The following is a 21,164-nucleotide window of genomic DNA, read 5'->3' on the forward strand; positions in this document are numbered from 1 at the left end:
CTGAAATGCTGCTGAACGTGGATGAGTCGTAGCTCAGGAGAATGTTGGGTGAATGTACTGGCTGTGTGCTCTGGGAGGGGTAGTGATACCTGAGCTGGCATTGGTGAGGATGGTCTATCTGTGTAATGTAGCCAAGATTAACTGGAACATGTTAAAGGTGTAAATAAAGAAACCTGGTCTTTAATACGAGGCTCTCGCTGCTGGTCTGTGTCCCGAGTACCATCACACCTCTCTGTATTCTCTACACAGGCCATTTCGAGGAATTCATGACGGCAACATTTACAACATGTCCTATCTTTGTCCGCTCCTTCTCCATCTCATGGGGATGTAGCTCCTCCTCCTTGAACACCTTCCCTCAAGGAGCACTCCAAGTATCACTCCTACGCACTACTTCCTTCAGCAAATTAATTTCCTCCTTAGGTTTTAGCCATCACCTTCCCACTGATGATATTCAGATATTATTTTCCTTCCCCTCGTCATCTTCCTCCCAGTCGCCAACCTCACTCTCCCATTCCTCCCCCTGATCTCCTCACCCCCTCAGCCAGAGGTCACAACCATGGCGGGTCCTCTTTGACAGCAAGCTGAAACTCTACCAGTTACTCAATACCACTGGCACCACAGCCAGACTCGCCCACCTAAACATTAGGAAAATCGGGCCACACCTCACGCGGCACTCATCGAAAACCCATACCTCCATTCTTGTGCTCAGCAAACTGGACCACTGTGTGAGCCTCCTTCTTGGTCTGTCCCTCTGCTCTTGTTCTCGCCTCAACAAAGTCCTAATCTTTGCAACACCCTCCCTTTTCAAACTACTCACAATATTTCCCACCTCTACCGTCACCTCGCTGGAGGGCTCTTCTTAAAAGAAATCGCTCACAGTAAAGAATTGTGATTTATGTTTTTTTCAACCCACTTGTATGCTTTATTTATGTTGAGAGAAGATTATTGTGTTGTGCCACGGATAAAGTGGTGTTTGACACTTTAGTGCGATGTTCTTAACACCTAATTCAAATAAATATAAATATATTTCCTGTACACCAGCGTGGATCTTGGCACATTGGTAGCTCAGGGGGAGGGACCTAAGCGGTATTGGATGAATAGGAGATAGGGCTGAATAAAAGAACTGAACCTAACCGTTTATTGTGTGACACCTAGCCTGGGGAAGGAAGGAACTTCCTGTGTTGAGGGTGGCCTCTCAATAAACTGTTACAATTTACAGCTGTAATTAAGCCATTAACTCTCATAACATTGGCAGGCCCTCTAAAGAATGAAGTTTGATGCATGGCCAGGGCTGTCAACGGCATTATAGGCGGCCCATTCAGTGCTGCAAAATAGCCACAACTAAAAAGAGCTACAAAACGAGAATCAAGAGCAAATTATGCCAACTCCTCAGACCTGGACTTCAGAGGAGACGAGACCTAACCGCAAGGGGTATGGCTGGAATAAAACATGCTAAACGTTTCACAGAAAATCGCCTCGAAGTCGAAAACAGGAAGTCTATTTTGAACACAATGGTAATGGGTCCCAGATCATGTGATGATCTGCATGTGGCAAGCACGGCGCTGAAAAACTGTGCATTCTGTCTGCTGAAGCTTTTGGCGTTAGTGCTGCACCAGCTCGAGCCACAACATGGACGCCCCGCGCCCTGAAGAAACCAGCCTTGATTTCAGCAAGCAACTTCAGTCTCTCTATGATATGATATGATAGGTTATTTATAACGCGCTTAATACCCAGAGGTTTCTAAGCGCAGACCCGGGGATCGAACGATGCTCCGTGTCGCCTGGCTTCCAAGTGGAGCACGTTGCCCCTGAGCTATCCTCCCGGGACATAACACGTGACTGGCGGACAGGGCTACTCACCAGCACTGCACGCTTCTGTAAACGCACAGATCTCTGCGGTAGGCGCGCAACCCTCTGAGTAAACGAGCGCTTTAAGAAACCAAACAAACTGTTCGGCACACCTACCCCCTCTTTCCCTATCTTATTTCATCATAATCAACATCATCATTCACATTTACATGCAGTTTACTCCCTCCCAAGGAGGCCACATATGGTAGCAGTGGAAAAAGCAGCCGCGCCAACCGGAAAACATGAACATCAACATGAAAGCCCACTTCATATTCAAAGGCGAGAGGAATGTTGTGATTTCAGATATCTTAACATAGCTATGGTCAACTGGCCCCAGGTCATCAGCCTCAGCTCTATCCAGTCCTGGCTGTTTAGCCTACAGCGCTGTGCATGCTGGGAATTGTGTGCTCACACTGAATCTCCAGATGCAAGACATAGAAGACATAGACATAGAATTGGAACATCCAGAATGTGGTTTGCTTAAAAGCCAGGCCTGACTACCGGTATTTATTTTTATTTATTTATTTGCATTTTTAAAGTGCTCACACAGCCCGAGGGTATCGAGGCGCTGTTACAGGAATAGGTCTCTTAGCTGTGTATTTATAACGCGCTTAATACCCGGACCGGCAGATCGAACCTGTGTTGCTTCGTGTCGACTTGTTTCCAAGGCGAGAACGATTATGTTTTCTTATTTTATTTGATGTGTTTAGACCGTGAGGAGGAAACACTGTGTCGTGTATCAGATTGTCATAAACCGGCAATATGGAAAACAAGGAACGGAAAAACTAAATAACACAATCATTCAGGCCAGAAACAGCCACCAAATGAATCACAAAAGCGACCTCCCCTAAATAGGCTTTCATCTTTTGTTATGAAAGTTAGCCAGAAACCAGTAGCAGGGCGCTTTATAAAGGACCATCACTGCTAGGGAAACCAGGCTTTTTAATTGGAGTTCCCTGTGTCCGGGCACCTTTAACCAGATCAAATCTTGCTTTGGGAAACTGCGCCTCCCATCCACCCCCACGCCGCTTGTTGCATTGGCTACCACAGGCGGTGCAAAATGTCATGCAGTCGCAGGCCAGTTGCCATTTTGGCGACTGCCCGCCTTTATTTTTCAGGCCATAACGTCGGGCCATAATGACGGGCATCTAGGTAAGCAGATTCGTTTAGCATGGATGCGCTGCGTGGTTGGGAGTCATTCCAGGCGCTTTAGCTCTGAGCTCCTAGCACCACTTACCAGCCTGGCTCATGCATGACACGGACCCGGTTGACAGCAGGCTCGGACTGGCCTATAGGGCAATAGGCACATGCCCGAAACAAAAACACAAAATGCTGGTCTGGGCACGTTTTTTCTGGTCAAAGTGGGGCACTTTTTTGGCCAATGTGTGCCAGCAGTTTGATGAGTTACATCACTATGCAGCTAGCAGTTTTTTTAAAGTTGTTTTTATTGGCATTTTCAGCTAGTAGTTTTGAACTGTGTTACTGAATAAATATTGATTAAAATGCTCAATTTGCATCACATTTTATCTACAAACTCCCCCTTGAGGTCTATTCAAACAGTGTCACAAAAGGAATGAACAGCCCTTTGCAACCGTGGTCCACTTTTTCATTAGTGCCCGAGACCATGTTATGGCCCGGTCCGACCCTGGTTGACAGCTGTATCTTCTAGACACTACACTTGCTAAAATGTTGGCGGAAGCAAGGACACGTTACTTAAAAACGTGGATGGCCTTTGACTGGCCAGGCCAGCAGCATTATTGGGATAAACAAAACACTCAGCAAACCCTTACCAGCCAAGAGGTGAGAAATGAATAAAGTGGGGTGGGGGGGGCTATAACCCCACAAAGTACTCCCCACATGTCATGGTATGGAGATTTTATGGTGCGCCAAATCCCCACCACACTGGTTTCAGAGCGTGCAGGCTTGTCTGGAAGTTGGCGCATTGTGCCCCCCCAATCCCCCCACCAGCGCATCCAGACCCTAGGAATATAATGTCTCCTGAAACATATATTCAAACAGCAGATCTAGACACTTAGGAATTCTGGACTGCCTTTGACCAGCCAGCTGGAGCATTAATAGGGTAACCAGAAAGAGTAGCAAGTTCCCACCCGCAAGGTGGCGAGCAGTTCCTACATCCCTGCGTCCTCTCCTTCTGCATCCTCCTTGTCACTTTCACCCCTTCACACCTTTACTTCTTCAGTCTTTCACTTCTTCTAACATCCACTTGGTCATTACCGGGGGAGCCCACTCAACCCCCCCTTCTTTTCTAACCCATATTCTTCCACCTAACTCCTCCTTGCCCCCCATCCCTAACCTTACAGCATCCGTTGCCTCCTCGACAACGTGAAGATGCAGATGAAGAAAAGGCAAGAAGTAAATACACGAAGAAGTAAATGTCTGATGAAATGAATGCTGAGGAGGTGTTTTCGGCCAAGTAAAGGGGGGATACCCCCGAAATAGGGCTGTCTCTACATATGCTTGCAGCACTGTCCCCACCAGTGGTATGTGCTGCACCCTGCAGTACAGTGGCCTCTGGGGAAAAAAAAGTCATACACGTTTTCCATCCGTTGTCCCCTAAAGAAGAGACGAGTCCTCCATGTCCTTCTTGGCACCGGAGGTTTATGCACGTTTGTAAAATCTGTTTATCACTTGCCCTCATCAATAATACACCTGGGTTTGGGCGTGTAATAAATGCAATAAATAAATAAATAAATAAATGATAGCTATCATCGCCCTTCAGAAGCGATTCCCCCCCCACCCTGGACCAACACAGCCTTGCAACCTTTTTTCCCTAGATTTGTGAAAATGTTCTACTTTGCAAACATGACTTATAATTCTAGCTCCCCACTTCACCACAATGCATTTGTCATTCTTGCTACGTGCCACTGGTGTGTTGCTTGTGTTCTCCTGGGCAAATCCCATCGCCTTGCGCTGCACTTGCCTTATCTGTCAAATTCAGCAACGTGTACCAACTGGCTGAGCACTACTGAAAATATGTATTTTTATATTTTATGGAGGAACTATTGACACATGTTCTTCAGCCAGGAAGCGCCTAGAAACGTCTCACGTTCTTGGCGTTGCGCTATCCAACTACATTTCTTGGTTTCCTCGCTGAAACACACCAAGAACCATTACAGCATAAGCTTATTTACAAGTAGGCAGACAAAAACCTTACCTCCATAATTTCTGAGGGTGAGTGGCGTCCTCCGCGAGACAGGAAATCCTTGTAAATCCCCCCTCCTTGCCCACCCAACCAGCCCCACACAAAGCCCCTCTCTGCCTAGCCTTCCTCCCTGTAAAGCCCCTCCTCGGCTGAAAGATAGCGCAGGGTAGGAGATCCCAGCCCAGCTGAGAGCTGCAACAACAGAATTCAGAGAGTGACCTGACAAACTACACAACAGCAGGAGGAAGAGGGGAGGGGTCAGCAAGCAATCAGGGTTTAAATTTAGAACACAAATCTAAACAGATACCATCCTCCCCTCGCATGGCGCTAGAGGAGGGTTCTCAAAAGTGTGTGTGTGCGCGCGCGAGAGAGAGAGAGAGACCAGTAGCCGCTCTGCCCAAACATGGGGACACTGGTTGTGCATTTCCTCTTATCTAGCGCCTTCCCCTCCCCCTTTCTCCTTTCTTTTATTTCGGGCGTGTGTAGGGTGCACCACTGCACGCCATGTTTGTTAGTCTTCAGCTTGCCTCGACCGTGAGGGGGAAAGTTCAAGGGGGCCTGCAGTTTCTGGGTGTGCCCTCCCAAGCCCGGCTGCGGCGGGTCTTTTGAGCTGTTAGTGATGAGAACATTCTGCGCTCCCAGCAGCTAGCGGGCACACCTTTTCCGGCATCTACAGTTAACGAGTGAAGGCACCTCGTACTATGACGTTGAAACTATACAGTGCCTTTTTTCTTAGCGTAGCAGCACGAACCGAACTACGTTTCTTGGGTAATACAACTTTATTTGGGGTGTTTTGGGTGCCCTGAACTGGTCTCAAACCACGTGTGAGCTCCAAGGAGCGATTCCTTTTTGCGAGTGGCGCTTCTCTTTTATGAATTACAATAAATACGTGAATACATTTCTCATCAAACTCTTGACTGATCTTGAGCTGAAACAGGATTGCTGGTCTTCCGTTCAGAGCGCTTTAAAACTTTCTATAGAGGAATTGTGGGAAAAAAACGTAGTGGAAGAAACGGATTGTCCACTCGGGTCCTGACTCATGTAAAGGTGTGCAGAAATCCTGCAAGGGCCGTGCGCCCAGATGGACACTGCGCGCAGAATGAAAAATGCGCGTCCCGCGTTTTCATGGAATTTACAACGCAAAGTAACCGTAATCGCAAGTCGCGGCTGGAACGCCCCCGACACGCCCATACGCAAAGCATAAACAGCCAGAACAGCTACCTTTGCATGCTCCCCTGGGTGCGAATACACGCACCCTTTAACCAGTGCGTGGGTTCCCCCGTAAGCATGCCTGCATATTGGGGACCCTGCGCAGTGTCCCCCATAACTGTATCAAGCACCCCGACAACATGCGTATAAAAAATCATAACTCTGTAATTACTCTGGAAATCTGTGTGTGAACCCCTGTAAACAGTTCCGGCACCCTGCTAAACTGCGTAAGCGCACCCCTAAGTTAGATCGGAACCCCGGTTGTGTACAAGCACCCCTATATCCGTGGCCATTACACAGCTGAGAGGGTGCGCGATGAAATCCATGAATATGTCTCGTGCCGCACAATAGTGGGCGTGCAAGGGACTGCCCGTAGTCTGTCTCTCATAACGGCCATTTTTGGACACGTTCTTCCCCATTTTTGGTGTTCCGCCTCCTTCCCACCCCTCTGTGCAAGCCAAGCCCATGCTCTGCGTGGAGTCTCGTGCAAGGCCCTCAAGGGCTCGCAGAGACGTGGTGAGCCTGTGCGAACTCCACACAAGACCAAGAAAAGTACAGCACATTCAATTCCATTAATTGACAAACACGGATTTGCACACAGTTTGGCGGACAAGTACCCTATTTTCCAGACAAATAATTCCCTGAATCAGGGCCTCAGGGTTTAGGACAGTGGGCTTCTGGGGAAGGGCAATTCAAAACCTTTATTTTTTGCACCAAATCAATTTTTGTTCTGGTGCAAATGCTGTGTAACACGACAGTGCAACAAACGTTATCCAGTACAGGCCCCTGTCTTGAAAGACTATTTTCCTAAAACCCTGAGCATGCAGCCCTGACATCAGCCGTTTCACGCACATGTGGCCAGAAAATCTCAGTACCCTTTTTTGCCTGACTATTCAGACAGTCGTTTATGAAGCAATACCACCAGATCTGGGACAAGGATTTACAATGCCTGAGACAAAGTGTGGCATTGCACCATTTTGGGGCCTGATTGGATGCTGGTAGTGTCAGGCACGTCAATTCACCAAAATGCCTGATGTAGTGGAAGTGACATTTATTATTTACTCTTTTATTTTGTTTTATGTTGAGGTTTTATTGGGCACAGACCTAGTGCTGAGAAACGTCAGAGTGCTATACATCAGAGGGTTAATAATAATTTTGAGAAGGGGGGCGCATTAAGGCAGGGCTATATTTTGATGCATTTAAAGGGGAAGTTCTCTCAGGAATTTTATTGCCCTAATGGATAGGGCATGTATTTTTGAGCATATATTGATCCATCAGATTTTTTTTCCCAATGCATTTTACCTATGATTTTCTGACATTTAGACATGCAAACCTCACAAGTCGTAAACCGACATCTTGTAACAACATACACTTTTCAATAATTACTCGCAGTCGGGAATATACAAAGTCGTTATATTTCTTAATGCAACGGAAACAGTTGAATACATCCCCAACGGAACTGTTACAACATTTGTGGTACATAATGAATGGAAGAGCAGATTGTTTACTACAAGCCATGGTAATCATGTTTAGGTCGACGGTCACATTGCATGCAATTTTTCAGTTTCCATTCTTTGATGTTTTAATCCTAGTACTTAAATTGTGCAAATGAAAGTTCCATGGAGTTTATTGTAAATCTATGGAGTTCCAGCATACATTTACTCTCTAAGCAGATGGTTTTCCGTTTGGGAGAATGTATTTTTGCCACACATCAGCAATAAAACGTTGCTCTGCGTTTTGTAGAGGAGGAGCCAAGTACCTCTACCAGAAGCTCTCCCCTATTTTGCCTATATGTTGGCAGCCAGAGATTGAGACATGTGCAATACCAGTAAGAGTGCCAATACCAAAGAAATGATGATCTACTGAAGGAAGTCCGGGAGAAGTGTGAAAATGAACGAGGAAAGAACTGATGACATCACATGAAGTTGAGGTGATGCACACAGAAGAGCTAGGAATGAAGCAAGGATATAGACCATATAGAACCTGATGGCGAAGTAATGAAGTACGTAACATTTCACCCTTGAAATGAAGATTGTATGTGCAGAGAGGAACAGAAGAAAATGCAAAACCAGTTTACAATTGTACAGACGCAGTAACGGAAGTAGACAAAGTAATCATAAAGTCTGGCTACATAGTGAATAGATTGCGGTGAGGCACCAATTTATATACATAGGAATATATAGAATCTGGATGTTCCACAAACACACTTTAGCAAATTTGGACCCCGTGAATGGAAGAATTGGAAGTGTGGCGCAGCAGAATAATAGCTGACGGCAAAGGAAGATACGAGAAAGGCTTGCCTGGCCCAGTGTCAAGAGTTGGTACCTCTGAGAGCCTAGCCATGTACTCAAGAGGATACAAAAACATGAGAAGCAAGCTCAGCTTCCAATTGAGGTGTAATGAAAACCATTGAGGGTGCCAAGATTTCTTCATTTAATGGTATTAAAATACAACGAAGAGCTCGAAAAAAAAACGTGGTCTCCAGTCACATGATAGGATGAGAAAAGACTTTCGGTTGAGCTAAAGCGAGACCAGAAGATAAGACCATGCTTCACTCTCTTTTATTCTCAACCGCAGTGAGCCTCTGGAAGGCCAAGTTCAAAGGGTTTAATTGAATGGCAGACTGCAGGAGTGATGATAGATGTTGGGCTAATTGGGTGGGGAGGTATGACCAGGCCAAACCCCCCAGCACCTGGAGTGCCAGTTGCGTGCTGCTAGCGTGTGGAATCTTCCCAAAGGGTACGAGCGTGCCAACCAATTGTAGAGGGCCACGTATTAAGGAGCCCTATAGTTTGATAAGCCAATAGTATGTTGTATATTTTCATGACACAGAAGATGACTTGCACTTGGGATGGGCTTAGTTGCCCACCTGACCTTAGAGATCCAATCACGTCCCTGTAGCCCATAGAAAGTATATGTAGATGTTCCCCGTTGACCAACCACAACCCCTAGTAGGTTTTCTTATTTTGCCACCTGTCCTGAGGTCACTCATGATGAATATTTAGTATAAAGGCAATGTTTTTTAGGAATTATGTTGAGATCAGCCTATGTGACGTCCTTTGATGTCTGTTGTACTCCCTGTTTTAAAGACATGTTATTAAAACAGCTTTACTTTTTGGAACTTCTTGAGTCGGTGTGATTATTGATGTTTGAGTACGATCTGCATCCCCATCCATCTCAGATGCAGTTTCCTCGTCTTAAAGGACCCGTTGCCCGGGTTCAGCATGTCTTCATTGAATATATGATGGTATGTTGGTCCAGATGATGGGCACTGCAAATGGGCAAACTGGGGGCGGAACGATAATCCCAGAATATAGAGATGATTGTTCAGTTTGTGATGCTGATGCTCCTTCTCTGGTTGAAGAAGCCATCCACGGGCAGATGGTTGCCATGATATACACACATCTTTATGACGAAACTGCAGATTTAACAAAGGAAAATATATATTTTAGTACCCATTATCAAAATAAATAACACAATTAATGTATTATATTTTAATACAAAAAGTGCTACTTTATTCAAACAATGTGCTGTCTTTGCATCAACTTGAAGATGAATGTGGTACATTGTTTCACTTCAAGCACACATTTACATAAATATTATAATAATACCGAAACATTACCTATTATTGCTGTGTTTCCATTCTCGAAATGTAAAATGTAGGTCGTTCTTTTCCGACAACTGTTATAAATAGTGTAGAGATGCTCCCAAAAACAATCCAAGGGAAAATGAATAACTCACAAATTACATGTACACCATGCAAGAATGAACCCAGCTTTATTGCACAGAATGGCCGGGAGAAGAACACAGACAGCTTGTGGAACGGAACTGACTACAAGCATTCTCAAGTTGATACTTTCAGGTTACATCTTTTAAAGAGAAAAGGGGGCTCATTAACATTTTTACAAAATTGCAACAACTAATACAATCCTGGCCTGGTGATTGGCTGCTTGTCAGCAGTCCCCAAAAGGGGATTGGTTGATTTCTGCACAGCCAAATTGGTCACAGGAGAATTGGTCACAATTTAGTTTGCACATTTTGCTGCATATATATGTCGGGGGTGGGGTGGGTTTAGGGATATAATTAATGTAGGGGGCAAAGAAACAGGGGGGCCCAGGAGGTCTCCCCCGAATATATATGCAGCAACATTTACATGTAAAAAGTAAATAAAAATAATTGAAAAAACATACAACTAATTTTCCCACAACGATTTCGATTCGAGCGAATCAACCCAAATCCCCTCAAGAAAACTATACATTGAACTCTCTAATTGGGAGTTTCCTTTCTAGTGGTCCTGGGAATTAAAACCCCTTGATGACGATGACAACACATTTTGCAGTTAAACAGAAAATACACCCATGGGACTGGCTGGCACCTTTCACAGCGCAAGGTGATACAATACTAAATGTCAATTGGACAGATGTATCTGGGACAGCTCGGGCAGAAACATCTCATCGAATTTGGCCAATTGTAGTCAGTGGGGCGCTTGGCAAGGTGACAGATATTGTTGCATCTCCTGAAACACACAATCCCCCTTGTCTGATTGGCTCCCTTCATTCCTTGCCCCCTGCACCTGCTTGTTCCCATACTTTTCGCCAACCCGTGTTGCCAACTTTAGCCCCAGCCTCCCAACTATCTTGATTTAATGAGCAGCTGCATATAAAAAACAAGTGCAGAGCACTGCTGCTGGATTTCAATTTCTCCTATTTATTTGCTCCTGGTCATTGTTCATTTATTCTGTTATTGTCTGGGATGGAACTAACTGTCTTGAGTGCAATTTCATACCCATGAATAATGTCCTAATTTGCAACAATTAAATGGCAATTGTTGGCACTCCTTCCATTCCTGACCTTTGCTGTTGTGGCTTGCAACCCATCAGCAGAAAAACATTGGCAGCCTTTGCGGCCTATGGATAAACCAGAACAATACTGCCTGTTTCAATGGTGGTTGGCCTCAGAGATGGCACCCCTCTTGCTTGCTAAATCACTAATAGCTATACTCATTAAAGCTAAATATACCCACACACATAGCCCCCCCTACTTACCAATCCGTAGTGCTCTGGATGAATAAAAAAAACCCTTACAAGAAAAGGTTGTGTCTCACACATATATGCTTCTGTTCCACTAAGTCAATCTCTCTCGCTTGTTTTTCTCTATATGTAATACTGTATGAGTAAATAAAAGAGCGTGAAAGGAAGTGAAAGGAAATATGTTTGTTGCACATGTGCTTTATTTAAATGACATCTAAGAAAAAGGCTTATGTTGCTGCACGTGTGCTTTTTTTAACTTGCACCGAAACTGACAGTGCTGGTCCACATGTCGACAAGCTCCCTACAGTGTGACTTTCTTATTTGCACATGACCTATCTGCTGATGCCATCTCTAAACGTGCTCTAAATGCATGGTTGCCTGTACTAAAAGTGAAAAATATGTGTTAGTTTCTCAATCTGTAAGTGCTTCCCCTTTGGGACACTTGATCAGAATCTTTACATCCCCCCCCTTCAATTCATTTATTCATTGACAACCCCACCTGCTCTTTTTTACATGCACAGTCTTTTTTAGGAACGCACACCATTCAGACCCCTTCTAAAGAACCTCACCCTGCTTCATATTCCGTGGGCATACAAGCTATGATTGAGCAATCTCCATCTGCCTCACATTCACCCCAGTGCTGTGTGTAATGTTTGGGGTCTAGAGGCGGGGCAAACAACATACCTGGGGGCCCAATTGGATGGACTATCGGCACCATTCAGCGTTCCATGTTCACCACCCACTGATCTGTTTGCGTCTCTGTAGTTCGGGAGATGCAAGTGACATCATACATTTACCCTTGTTCCCTCCCCCCTTGCACCATCTTCAGCCCACTTGACATGCACAGAAGGTAAGAAGAGCCACTACGAGAATTGGGACAAGTATCTTGACAATGTTTGACAAACATGCAGCGACCCAAGCAAACATTATATCAAACCACTCTTCTTTGACCACTCTGCCAGTATCTTTCACTGTTGTATCATGGAGGGTGTGTAATGCATTTACACCTGCTGACAATGTTCCATTCTCTGCATCATTTGCATGCACGAATGTGCAGCAACATGTGCCAATTTCTGCACAAATTCCACCATCCATTGCAGTAAGTAAGTACAAGACATAGCAGTTCTGCAGAGTGTTCAATCTTCATGCTCGCAACTCCTTTTAATAATAGAATTCAATCCCTGCTCAGTCCCAATTGCTAGCTGCAGTAACTCAAAGCGAGTAATCTGTAACCACTTTGCATTTGCAGCAGTTTGTATGCCAGGCGCAAGAAAAGATGTGAAGAACACTGCCGCCTGGCTGAAGAGATGAAATTCCATCGGTATTGCTGCCAGTTTATCCACAGACTCCTGTGACCAGTAGTTGTTGGCCTGATGTTTCCAAGTTCAGGCACCTCTTAGTGCGTGGAAGAGGCACATTTTGAAGAACAGGGTGTTCGGAAAATGATTCAAGGTCTGAATGGGGAATGATGAGTGCCCGGAAGTGGAAGGTAACTAAAGAGCATTGTCTGCCCCAGTGTGGTGGTAACTGGGCGTAGGCTTGGGTGCCACAGGCCCAGTATTGGTCAATAATGGCAGCAGTTCCTTCTCATAGGCTCGGGAGCTACATTACCCTACGGCATCTTGTGTTTATTCCCAGTTGGATGGGTCCTTTTGCTCTGAAACATAAAGAATATTGTGAGAGTGCCTTTAAATGTACTGATTGCTTTTTATCTTTTATCCAGGTAAGTGCCTTGACGTACTTGTCCCAAATTCTATGACATTTGTCACTCTGGTGTGCCACCACTTCTTCAGCAAATCCCACATAAACATCTGCTCTACATACTATCAACCCATCCACCCACTCATCATTGTAAAATGCTGCCCCCTCTATTTCCATTTGTGGTCTGGTCTTGCACCACAGCAGCACATGGCCTATTTCATTCTTCAGGACAGCGTGTGGTGTGTGATTAACAATTGCTCCTCCCTTCTTGACCTCCTAGTTTCATACTGAAGCACAACATGCTTGGTGTCTTCATTCTCCGCCATCTTTTTGAGCTGGATATAGTTGTCCTCATAATCCAAATCACCCTCCTCCACCAATCGTACATGGACCTTATGTCCCTGGAAAAGACCCCTAACTTTGCATAGTGTCAGATGAATCAGACAATTTGCTGTTTGGGTTGGTATTTCTTGACGTATAACAAGTTTGACTGTGCCAGTTATATGTGGGATGAGAGAGAGCACACATAACATATGCCATTTGCCCTCACTCGGTCCACTGTTTCCATATGGTTATACCATATAATATCAAAGTTGGTGTGATGCTCACCCTTAATGCCATCCACATATAGGTCTGGGTTGAATATCTCCCTTTTACTTCTCATCAAAGACATATTATTAGTGCCTGGCACACCTAAAACATCTAAAACGTTCTTATTGGGAGTTAAATACTTCCCTTCTACTTTAAACCAAAGGAAAAGGAGCGAGAGAAACAGAAGTACAACCACAAATCCCAACACATACAGATATGTCACATAGTTCAACAATCCTGTAGGTCTTCTATGCTGCAAAGTCAAAAGGAAATAGTCGGGCTCCTGAAAAGACAAATTGAATATAAAAAAGTAAATTTACTTACATCTGACCCCCATTTGTTCTTCCATGAGGGGGGGTATTGCCTTTGTCGAAGCAGACATTTGACATGTGAATCCAGACATGCTGTCCCCTCAACTTCACAGCATTCGCTGTTGCATAGATGGCCAACTGTGGTCCCACAAACTGAGGCTGATTCCATCGTCTCGTGAAGTTCCGAATGTAAATCTTATCACCCGGATACAAAGGAGGCTGCTGTAGTATGTTTGCTTCTTCTTGCAATGTGGGAAGTTCTGTAGAAGAGGTGGCTGGCCGGCTTTCAGGAGGTATCATCTCTTTTGAGATAAATCTAAGGGAGTTGGTAAGTTGTTTAAGCTATCCCTGAAACTCCACCCGCAAAAGCTGCGCAGCACTATGAGTATCAGCGATCATATGTGCAGTAGCCAAAGGTGTATGCATCCTTCTGCCTGTAACGATCTCATGCGGAGTTAGGTGGTGATCCAAGCCATGTGTGTTACACAGCGCAAACAAGGCAAGCATCAAACAGTGGAGCCAGCTCTTGCGAAGTGTGTCACACATCTTTGCAACATGCTCCTTAATCAAGTTGTTGAGGTGCTCCACTATCCCGCTGGCTTGTCGGTGGTAAGCAGAACATAATTTGTGTTTAATGCCCAACAGGGAAGCAATTTCTTTAAAGAGTTTGTTGAAGAAGTGCATTCCGTTGTCAGATCCCAACACCTCACACACTCCCCATCGAGGTAATGCCTCACATGCTAGGAAATGTAGCTGCAGATTTGCCATCATTGTGGGCACAGGGACCCGCCTCAACCCAACTGGAGAATGGGCATACCAGAACAATGAAATGGCGATAGGAATTGGATCTAACAGGCATATCGACAAAGCCAATAAGCAAATGTCAAAAAGGCCCTACTGGGCATGGCAGAGTGGCTTTAATAGTTCTGAGCATGTATCCTGGGGTGTACTGCTGGCATAATATGCAGTTCGTAATGAAATCTGCTACATGTTCCTGTTGGTTCTGTATGAACCAGTGCTCTTGGATTTCAGCTGTGATATACTCTTTAAAAACATGGGCTGGGTTGTGCAATTGATCCAGGGCAATATTGAGCAACTCTAAGGACATTACATGCTTGCCTGTGCTATTTTGTCTCCAAATGAAGTCTGTGAGGGATAAGGAACACCCTCTTTTGGCCCATAGTTCTTTCTCCTGCTGTGGCACTCGGCCCTGTAGCTCTATTATCTGGGTCATGGGCAGGGCATTATATGGCTCAGAGAGTGGTGCATGGGGTCGTGACATGGCTTGGTACATTGGAGCTTTTTTTTCCTTGTGTGTCATGTATTATGGTGTAGCCAATGGCAAGTGTGCTGCTTGTTTTGCTGTTGCATCTACCCTATTGTTATCCTGAGAAATCAAATCCGTACCTCTAGTGTGGGTGGCGCATTTTATGACTGCCAGTACTGCTGGGAGGTACAGTGCATCTATTAGCCTGGATTTCCTAAATACCGTTTTCTTCCATCTGTCTAACCCTGCATGTACTGTAGAGGTGACATACGTGGAGCCTGAATAGATGTTGACATATTGCCATTGTGACATCTTTACTGCTGTTTTCAATGCCACAAGTTCTGCTGCTTGTGCAGAACAATTCACGGTTAACCTTATTTGTGTCCACACCTGGAACCCCTCTCTTCTGTGTAACACACGCTGCTCCAGTAGGTCTACATCCAGAATTTTGATTGATCGTCAATGACCCATGACCCATCAACGAAGAACAACTCTCCTTCTTCAAATGGGTCCTCATTAACCACAGTGACACCCTCTAGTATGTCTTGATGGATTGCACAATCGTGCACATAATCGCCCTCCTCCACTGGTACTGATACAAAAGAAGATGGGTTCATAATGTGCTATCTCACTATGTTTATCGAGGGGTTCAATATTAGCACTTCATACCCAGAGGCTCAGTGAGTGGTGAGTGTACTTTTGGATTTATCAAAAATGGCAAATACTGCATGCTCCACATAGAGTGTTACTGGACAGCACATAGTGTCCCTGCATCACAGGGTCTAGCTGCCCACTGTAGTATGCCAAACATTTATGTCCTTGTGGTGTTTTCTGGGTGAGGACAGCCATTATTACCAGACCATTAGAATGTGAGAAAAGAAAAGATATATTCTTGTAATTCAGTGTGGCTAAAACCAGGACGTGGCTCAACTTGTCTTTTAATTCCCCGAATGTCTCTCTCATTTCAGTTGCACAAATGATGTGCTTCTTTTAGTGCCTGTAGGAGGGGCTTGGTGTAGGAAGAATAATCAAATATCCAGGCCCTGCAGTAATTGTCCCTGATATTGCTGCATTTTGTCTACCATGCTCGGTGGTGGTGTGCAGAGTATTGCAGCCACCCTTTCTGGGGTCACCCTCCTCCCCTCTGATGATATCATCTGCCCCAAGTACAATACTTCCTTTTTGGTAGTATTGCAGATTTTTCTTGTCCACTTTTTACCCCTTTTCTGCCAATAGCGTCAAAAGAGTTACTGAATCTTCTCTACACTGCTCTTCTGTGGTACTGCACACCAAAAAGTCATCAACATATTATATTATTGTGCTCTGTGTCTGCACATTTCCCAGATCCATTTATGGTAGCCTGTTGAAAATGCTTGGGGATTCACAGAACCCTTGTGGTAATTGGCTGTGCTGAAACCTAGTCCCACGATTGGTAAATGCAGTGAGATAATGTGAAACTGGATGCAATCAGATAGAAAAGAATGCATTCTTTAAATCTATTACTGTGAAATAGGTTGTTTCTGTGGATAAATTACACAAGATGGTGGCTGGATCTGGCACTGCAGGGAACTCTGCCACCACTATATTGTTTAAAGGGTGGCAGTCCTGTATCACCCTCCAAGACCCCCCTATTGTGTTGCATGGGGTTACTGATGGTGTTATTATGCCCTATTGCCACAGAGCATGTATTATTTTGAAAATGCCCTCATCTGCTTCCCTGGATTATGGGTACTATTTTAGCATTGCTACTGGTTTCCCTGTAATGCGGACTGCTCCTATTCCTTTCAGCAGGCCAACATCATGGGGACATTTTGTCCATATTTCTTTGGGCACTCTGTATAGATCCTGTTTTAAGGTTTCTGCGACTGTCTGTGTGAGAGGGTTTTTCTGGGGCACCTCTACAACTACCTGACATGGTATGTAGGAGTGGGGAGGCAGAGGCTACTCCTGTAATTTTGAAGTGTGGCATTCCACAGGGAGCATGCTTGTCTGCTTGTCACTGTCGCTATATAACATATTTACAGTTCCTTTCTTCAACTTGCTGGAAAAAAAAAACATAGTGTTCACTAACTTTGCAGATGACACCCACGGTGTCATCCCCATGTCAGGCCAACATAAGGAAGACGAAAAAAGGATAAATGAGACTTATGAGACCATCCAATCATGGATGATGGAAAATGGCCTGGTGCTTAGCAAAGAAAAAACTGAGCTGATTATAATTGGTACAAGCAGTCAAATAAAGAAACTGGATGAAGCTTATGCACACTGTTTAATAGCTGGCTGTGATATAGAAACCAAAAATAAAGTGAAGACCCTAGGTGTTGCCCTTGATCAGAATTTAAACATGAAAGAACATATTGGCAGCCTGATGTCTTTCTTCTACGGCATATCATATTAAATTACTGGCCCAACTTAGACCCTATATTTCCCAAACCAACTGCGAGACTGTTTGCTAGGGCTATTGTAGGGTCTGATATTGACTACTGTAGTAGGCTTGTAGTTGGAGTAGCTAAGATTGATATTTCTCAACTTCAGACACTACAAAATACTGTGGTTAGAACTATTGTTGGCCTTAAAGAAGAGACCATGTGTCGGAGGCCAGGCGGGGACTGCATTGGCTTCCCGTTGCTGCTTGGATTCAGTTTCGGCTGCTGAATATTATTCACAAATGCTTAAAGAGATTGGGCCTGTGTTATTTAATGGAAGCATTGACAAAATAAATCCAATGCCAGAACGTTGAGGTCTAACAACTCAAACAAGCTACAAATTTCCAAATGCAACCTTACCCAAGTCATTACAAGTGCATTCTTTATGGCAGCTCCTAAGGTATGGAATGATATTACACCCGGCCTTAGAGATATTGATTCAATAGCAATATTTAGGAAAAGGATCAAGACATTGCTCTTCAAATAAAGCTGCATACTGTTAGTTGATTCTGTTCTGCGCACGATTTCTGGTTGTTTGTTGTGCCCTCACACCTCTGGGTTTTATGGTGCACTACACAAATGAATAAAGTAAAGTATGCAAATCTGGAATACTGTCTCCCCTACGTTCTTGTCATTTGTGAACAGCTGTTCGTCGGTCACGTCAGTCAGGCGCTACACTGGTTCAATGCATAAGACAGTCCGCCATTCCATGCCCTCCTCATCTGTGCCTTGTACAATTGCTGAATTCGTCCTTGTGATTTCTGCTTCTAGGTGAATGGTGATGGCCGTGCCTGGTGTTACTTCTCTGCATACCGCGGGTCTAAAAACTCTGTGGACAATCTGAATGTGCAATCCTCTATCCTAGGGACCCATCCTTATATCTGTACTCCACAGAGGAACATCTCTGGGTGGAGCTGTATGCCTCACAGTGTGCTGTGTGCACAAAATGCCTGCATTAGTGCTAGTATACACGTGTGGTAAATGCCTTTTTCAGAAAACTAAATTGACATATTTAGTTTGCTCATAGTGTCTCTCCCAGTTGTGTGCATATGGTGAGGGGTACATATTCAGTGATAGGAACCATGAAAACAGCTCCGGAGAATCTCTGCATGTCCATTACATTGACCGACAGAGGAAATCTACCCTCCTTAATACAGGATTTTATAGCCCCTGTATAGACCAGGAATTTAAATTCTTTTGTGGCAATCTTCACTGCAACTATGGGTTCCTCTTCGGAGCCTACTTTTACTAAAAGGACTGGGCATGTCAGAGCTCTCTGTGGGCCGTTGTATGCAGAAGTTGTGCTTGTGCCCAGGACTGAGAAAGAGATGCCCTCAAATAGGGACACCCAAGCATAATTAGGTACCGCATTCTGTGCTAGCAAGTTACTGTTACCTTGTTGAGCCATGGCCTCTGCTTGAGTTTGAAGTGCATTCAGTGTGCGGTATGGGGTCGACTGCTCTGCAGTTGGGCGATTGCTACTGGCGGCAAAACAGAGCTGTATATTAATACTGCCCAAAACGTATTTCCCTAGAGACCCCCATACATGTGTACCTATACATGTATGTTCAGGACTACTGCATCCCCTCACACTGATTTTTCCATTGCAAATCTATTACCTCGCATACACATGTAGAGCTCCCCATTGCCTGATTGTTAAGCGCTATGTGGTATGACACACTTGTATTGCGTTTATAGTGTATAAACAGTTTTGACACTTATATTACTGTGCACATGCAATCCAAAAAATCTATCAACTAAAACACAAACAACATTAAAATTAATGCATGACTCATTCCCATTAGCTACACTAGATTCATACTAAATTGCCACAGTATGTCAACATCGCACCTAGAAACACTTGTGTACAGGTGCGTTATAAATGCCACATCATATTATATCATAACATTGCTGTCACCGCAGCCACCAATATGGCACATGCAATTCAAATGTCTCTATACCCGTGGGACCCTTATCAACCAACCCAACATTCCCCCTTTAGTTAATACATTAACTAACAAACCAATTTCCAACTTATCTATCTTACCTTCTCAGGGGAATGAAACCTTACAGCCATCTCTCATATTAGTCCCCTCGCACCCAGGCTCCTCTGCTGGACAATCCCAATTCCCCCTTTCATCAATTGCGCAATCTACCCATTGTCCTACATATTCACCCCAACCTGGTCGAGGACATAAAACTACTCCTGCATTTATTTCAAGACCAGTTTTAGTACTCATGTGAGATTGAATGGCAGTAAATGGCCTTAGACAGGGTCACAACCATCATAGCAGTGGCTTTAGGCATCTGGGCAGAGCAGAACCGTAGACATAGTTGACAGGAACAAAAAATAATTAAAAAAGACAAAAATAGGTATGAACATTTTTCATAATTACGCTCAGCATGAAGGCCCCCCTGAAAAAAGAGAGTCCAAAAAAGAGTCATCAGCAATTCCCACCTCCCTTTCCATGGCCTCGTTCTGTTTGTGTAATGTGGCAATCGTTCAGGCCAGTGTTCTCTTGTCCAAATCATTGGGAGGTACGTATGTGCAATACGTACTCCCGATATGTGCGACACGTACTTCCCCATATTCTAGCAAATCCCACCCTCCACAGCCGTTAGGAGGTAGAGGATATACCGATTTTGCAATGCTACAATCCTAAAGGCCCTGAGTTCTTCTTTAATTGCACTAAATGCTGATTCAGAGGAATTTATAAATAATTATTATTCATAGCAAACAATTTGTAACCACTTCAAGTTGGCCACAGTCTGTATGCCAGGAGACAAAAGGAAGTAAAAAACATCTCTGTCCGGCTTAATAGTCAAAACTGTTCAGGAATGTTCATAAGCGCCTCAATGGATGCCGATGAGATGCAGTTTGATTTTCTAGACCATTTCAAGTCTGTGACTACGAAATTCTGTAAAGTGTCTGAATTGTCTGTGTGATGATGCAAGGGATGCCAGGGGCACGGGGGAAAAAGGGGCACAAATGTAGACTCAGGTTAGGATTTCATGAATGTCAGCAGGCACTGGGGAACCAGATGCATGGGCACCTGCAAGGCGGTGAGACTGCAAATGCCTCTCCAGACCAGAGGTAACTGCTTGAAGGAAAAGGGTCTACAGGACCAGTAAAAGTTGAGAAGTGCTGCCGTACCTCCAGCCAGATTAGTGATGTGAAGCGTGATGCTGCAGTTTCGATTTGTGCCTACAGACACTGTACCATCACCCTTAAAACACAGAAAAATCTGTAAGTAACTGGATCTTAACAGGGATCTCTGGCTCCTTCAGCCATGTTAAAAAGGTCACGTACCTTTCCATACACTTCCACAGAGTAAGTCTATATGTGCCACACCTTCTTCAGGAAGTCTCACCAATCCTCCTGCTCTGCAACCCTTCACCCCCTGGCCCCATTTATTGTTCACGATAATTAGTCCTTCAAGATTGAACTGTACTCTTTGCATTCAACAGACGTCCTTCTGTTTTCCCCATCTAATGGTAAACATTCTTCTTCGACTGGAAGGGTGGTAGCTGCTACAGATTGCCCCTGAAACTGCCCTTGGACCTGGCACAAGTCTAGGTGCACTAGACACTGTGCCTTTGCTTCCTCGACCTTGTCAGGA

At 44.6% G+C, this 21,164-nt stretch overlaps 1 protein-coding gene across 2 annotated transcripts in view; it reads right to left on the reverse strand.

Annotated features, from left to right (window-relative positions):
* Positions 1 to 5,588, reverse strand: part of RCSD1 (RCSD domain containing 1) — a 357,500-nt gene extending 351,912 nt beyond the window's left edge. For both annotated transcript variants that reach the window (XR_011283422.1, XM_069635934.1), the window contains exon 1: positions 5,023 to 5,588. Coding sequence is in view for 1 of the 2 variants with exons in the window: in XM_069635934.1 (XP_069492035.1) it covers positions 5,023 to 5,028 (6 nt within the window). In the remaining variant the exon portion in view is untranslated. The remainder of the gene's footprint in view (positions 1 to 5,022) is intronic.
* Positions 5,589 to 21,164: the final 15,576 nt, after the last annotated feature.

The sequence above is a fragment of the Ambystoma mexicanum genome, chromosome 7p (genome assembly GCF_040938575.1).
Source record: "Ambystoma mexicanum isolate Mex_15411 chromosome 7p, UKY_AmexF1_1, whole genome shotgun sequence".
In the NCBI taxonomy this organism is placed as follows: Eukaryota; Metazoa; Chordata; class Amphibia; order Caudata; family Ambystomatidae; genus Ambystoma; species Ambystoma mexicanum.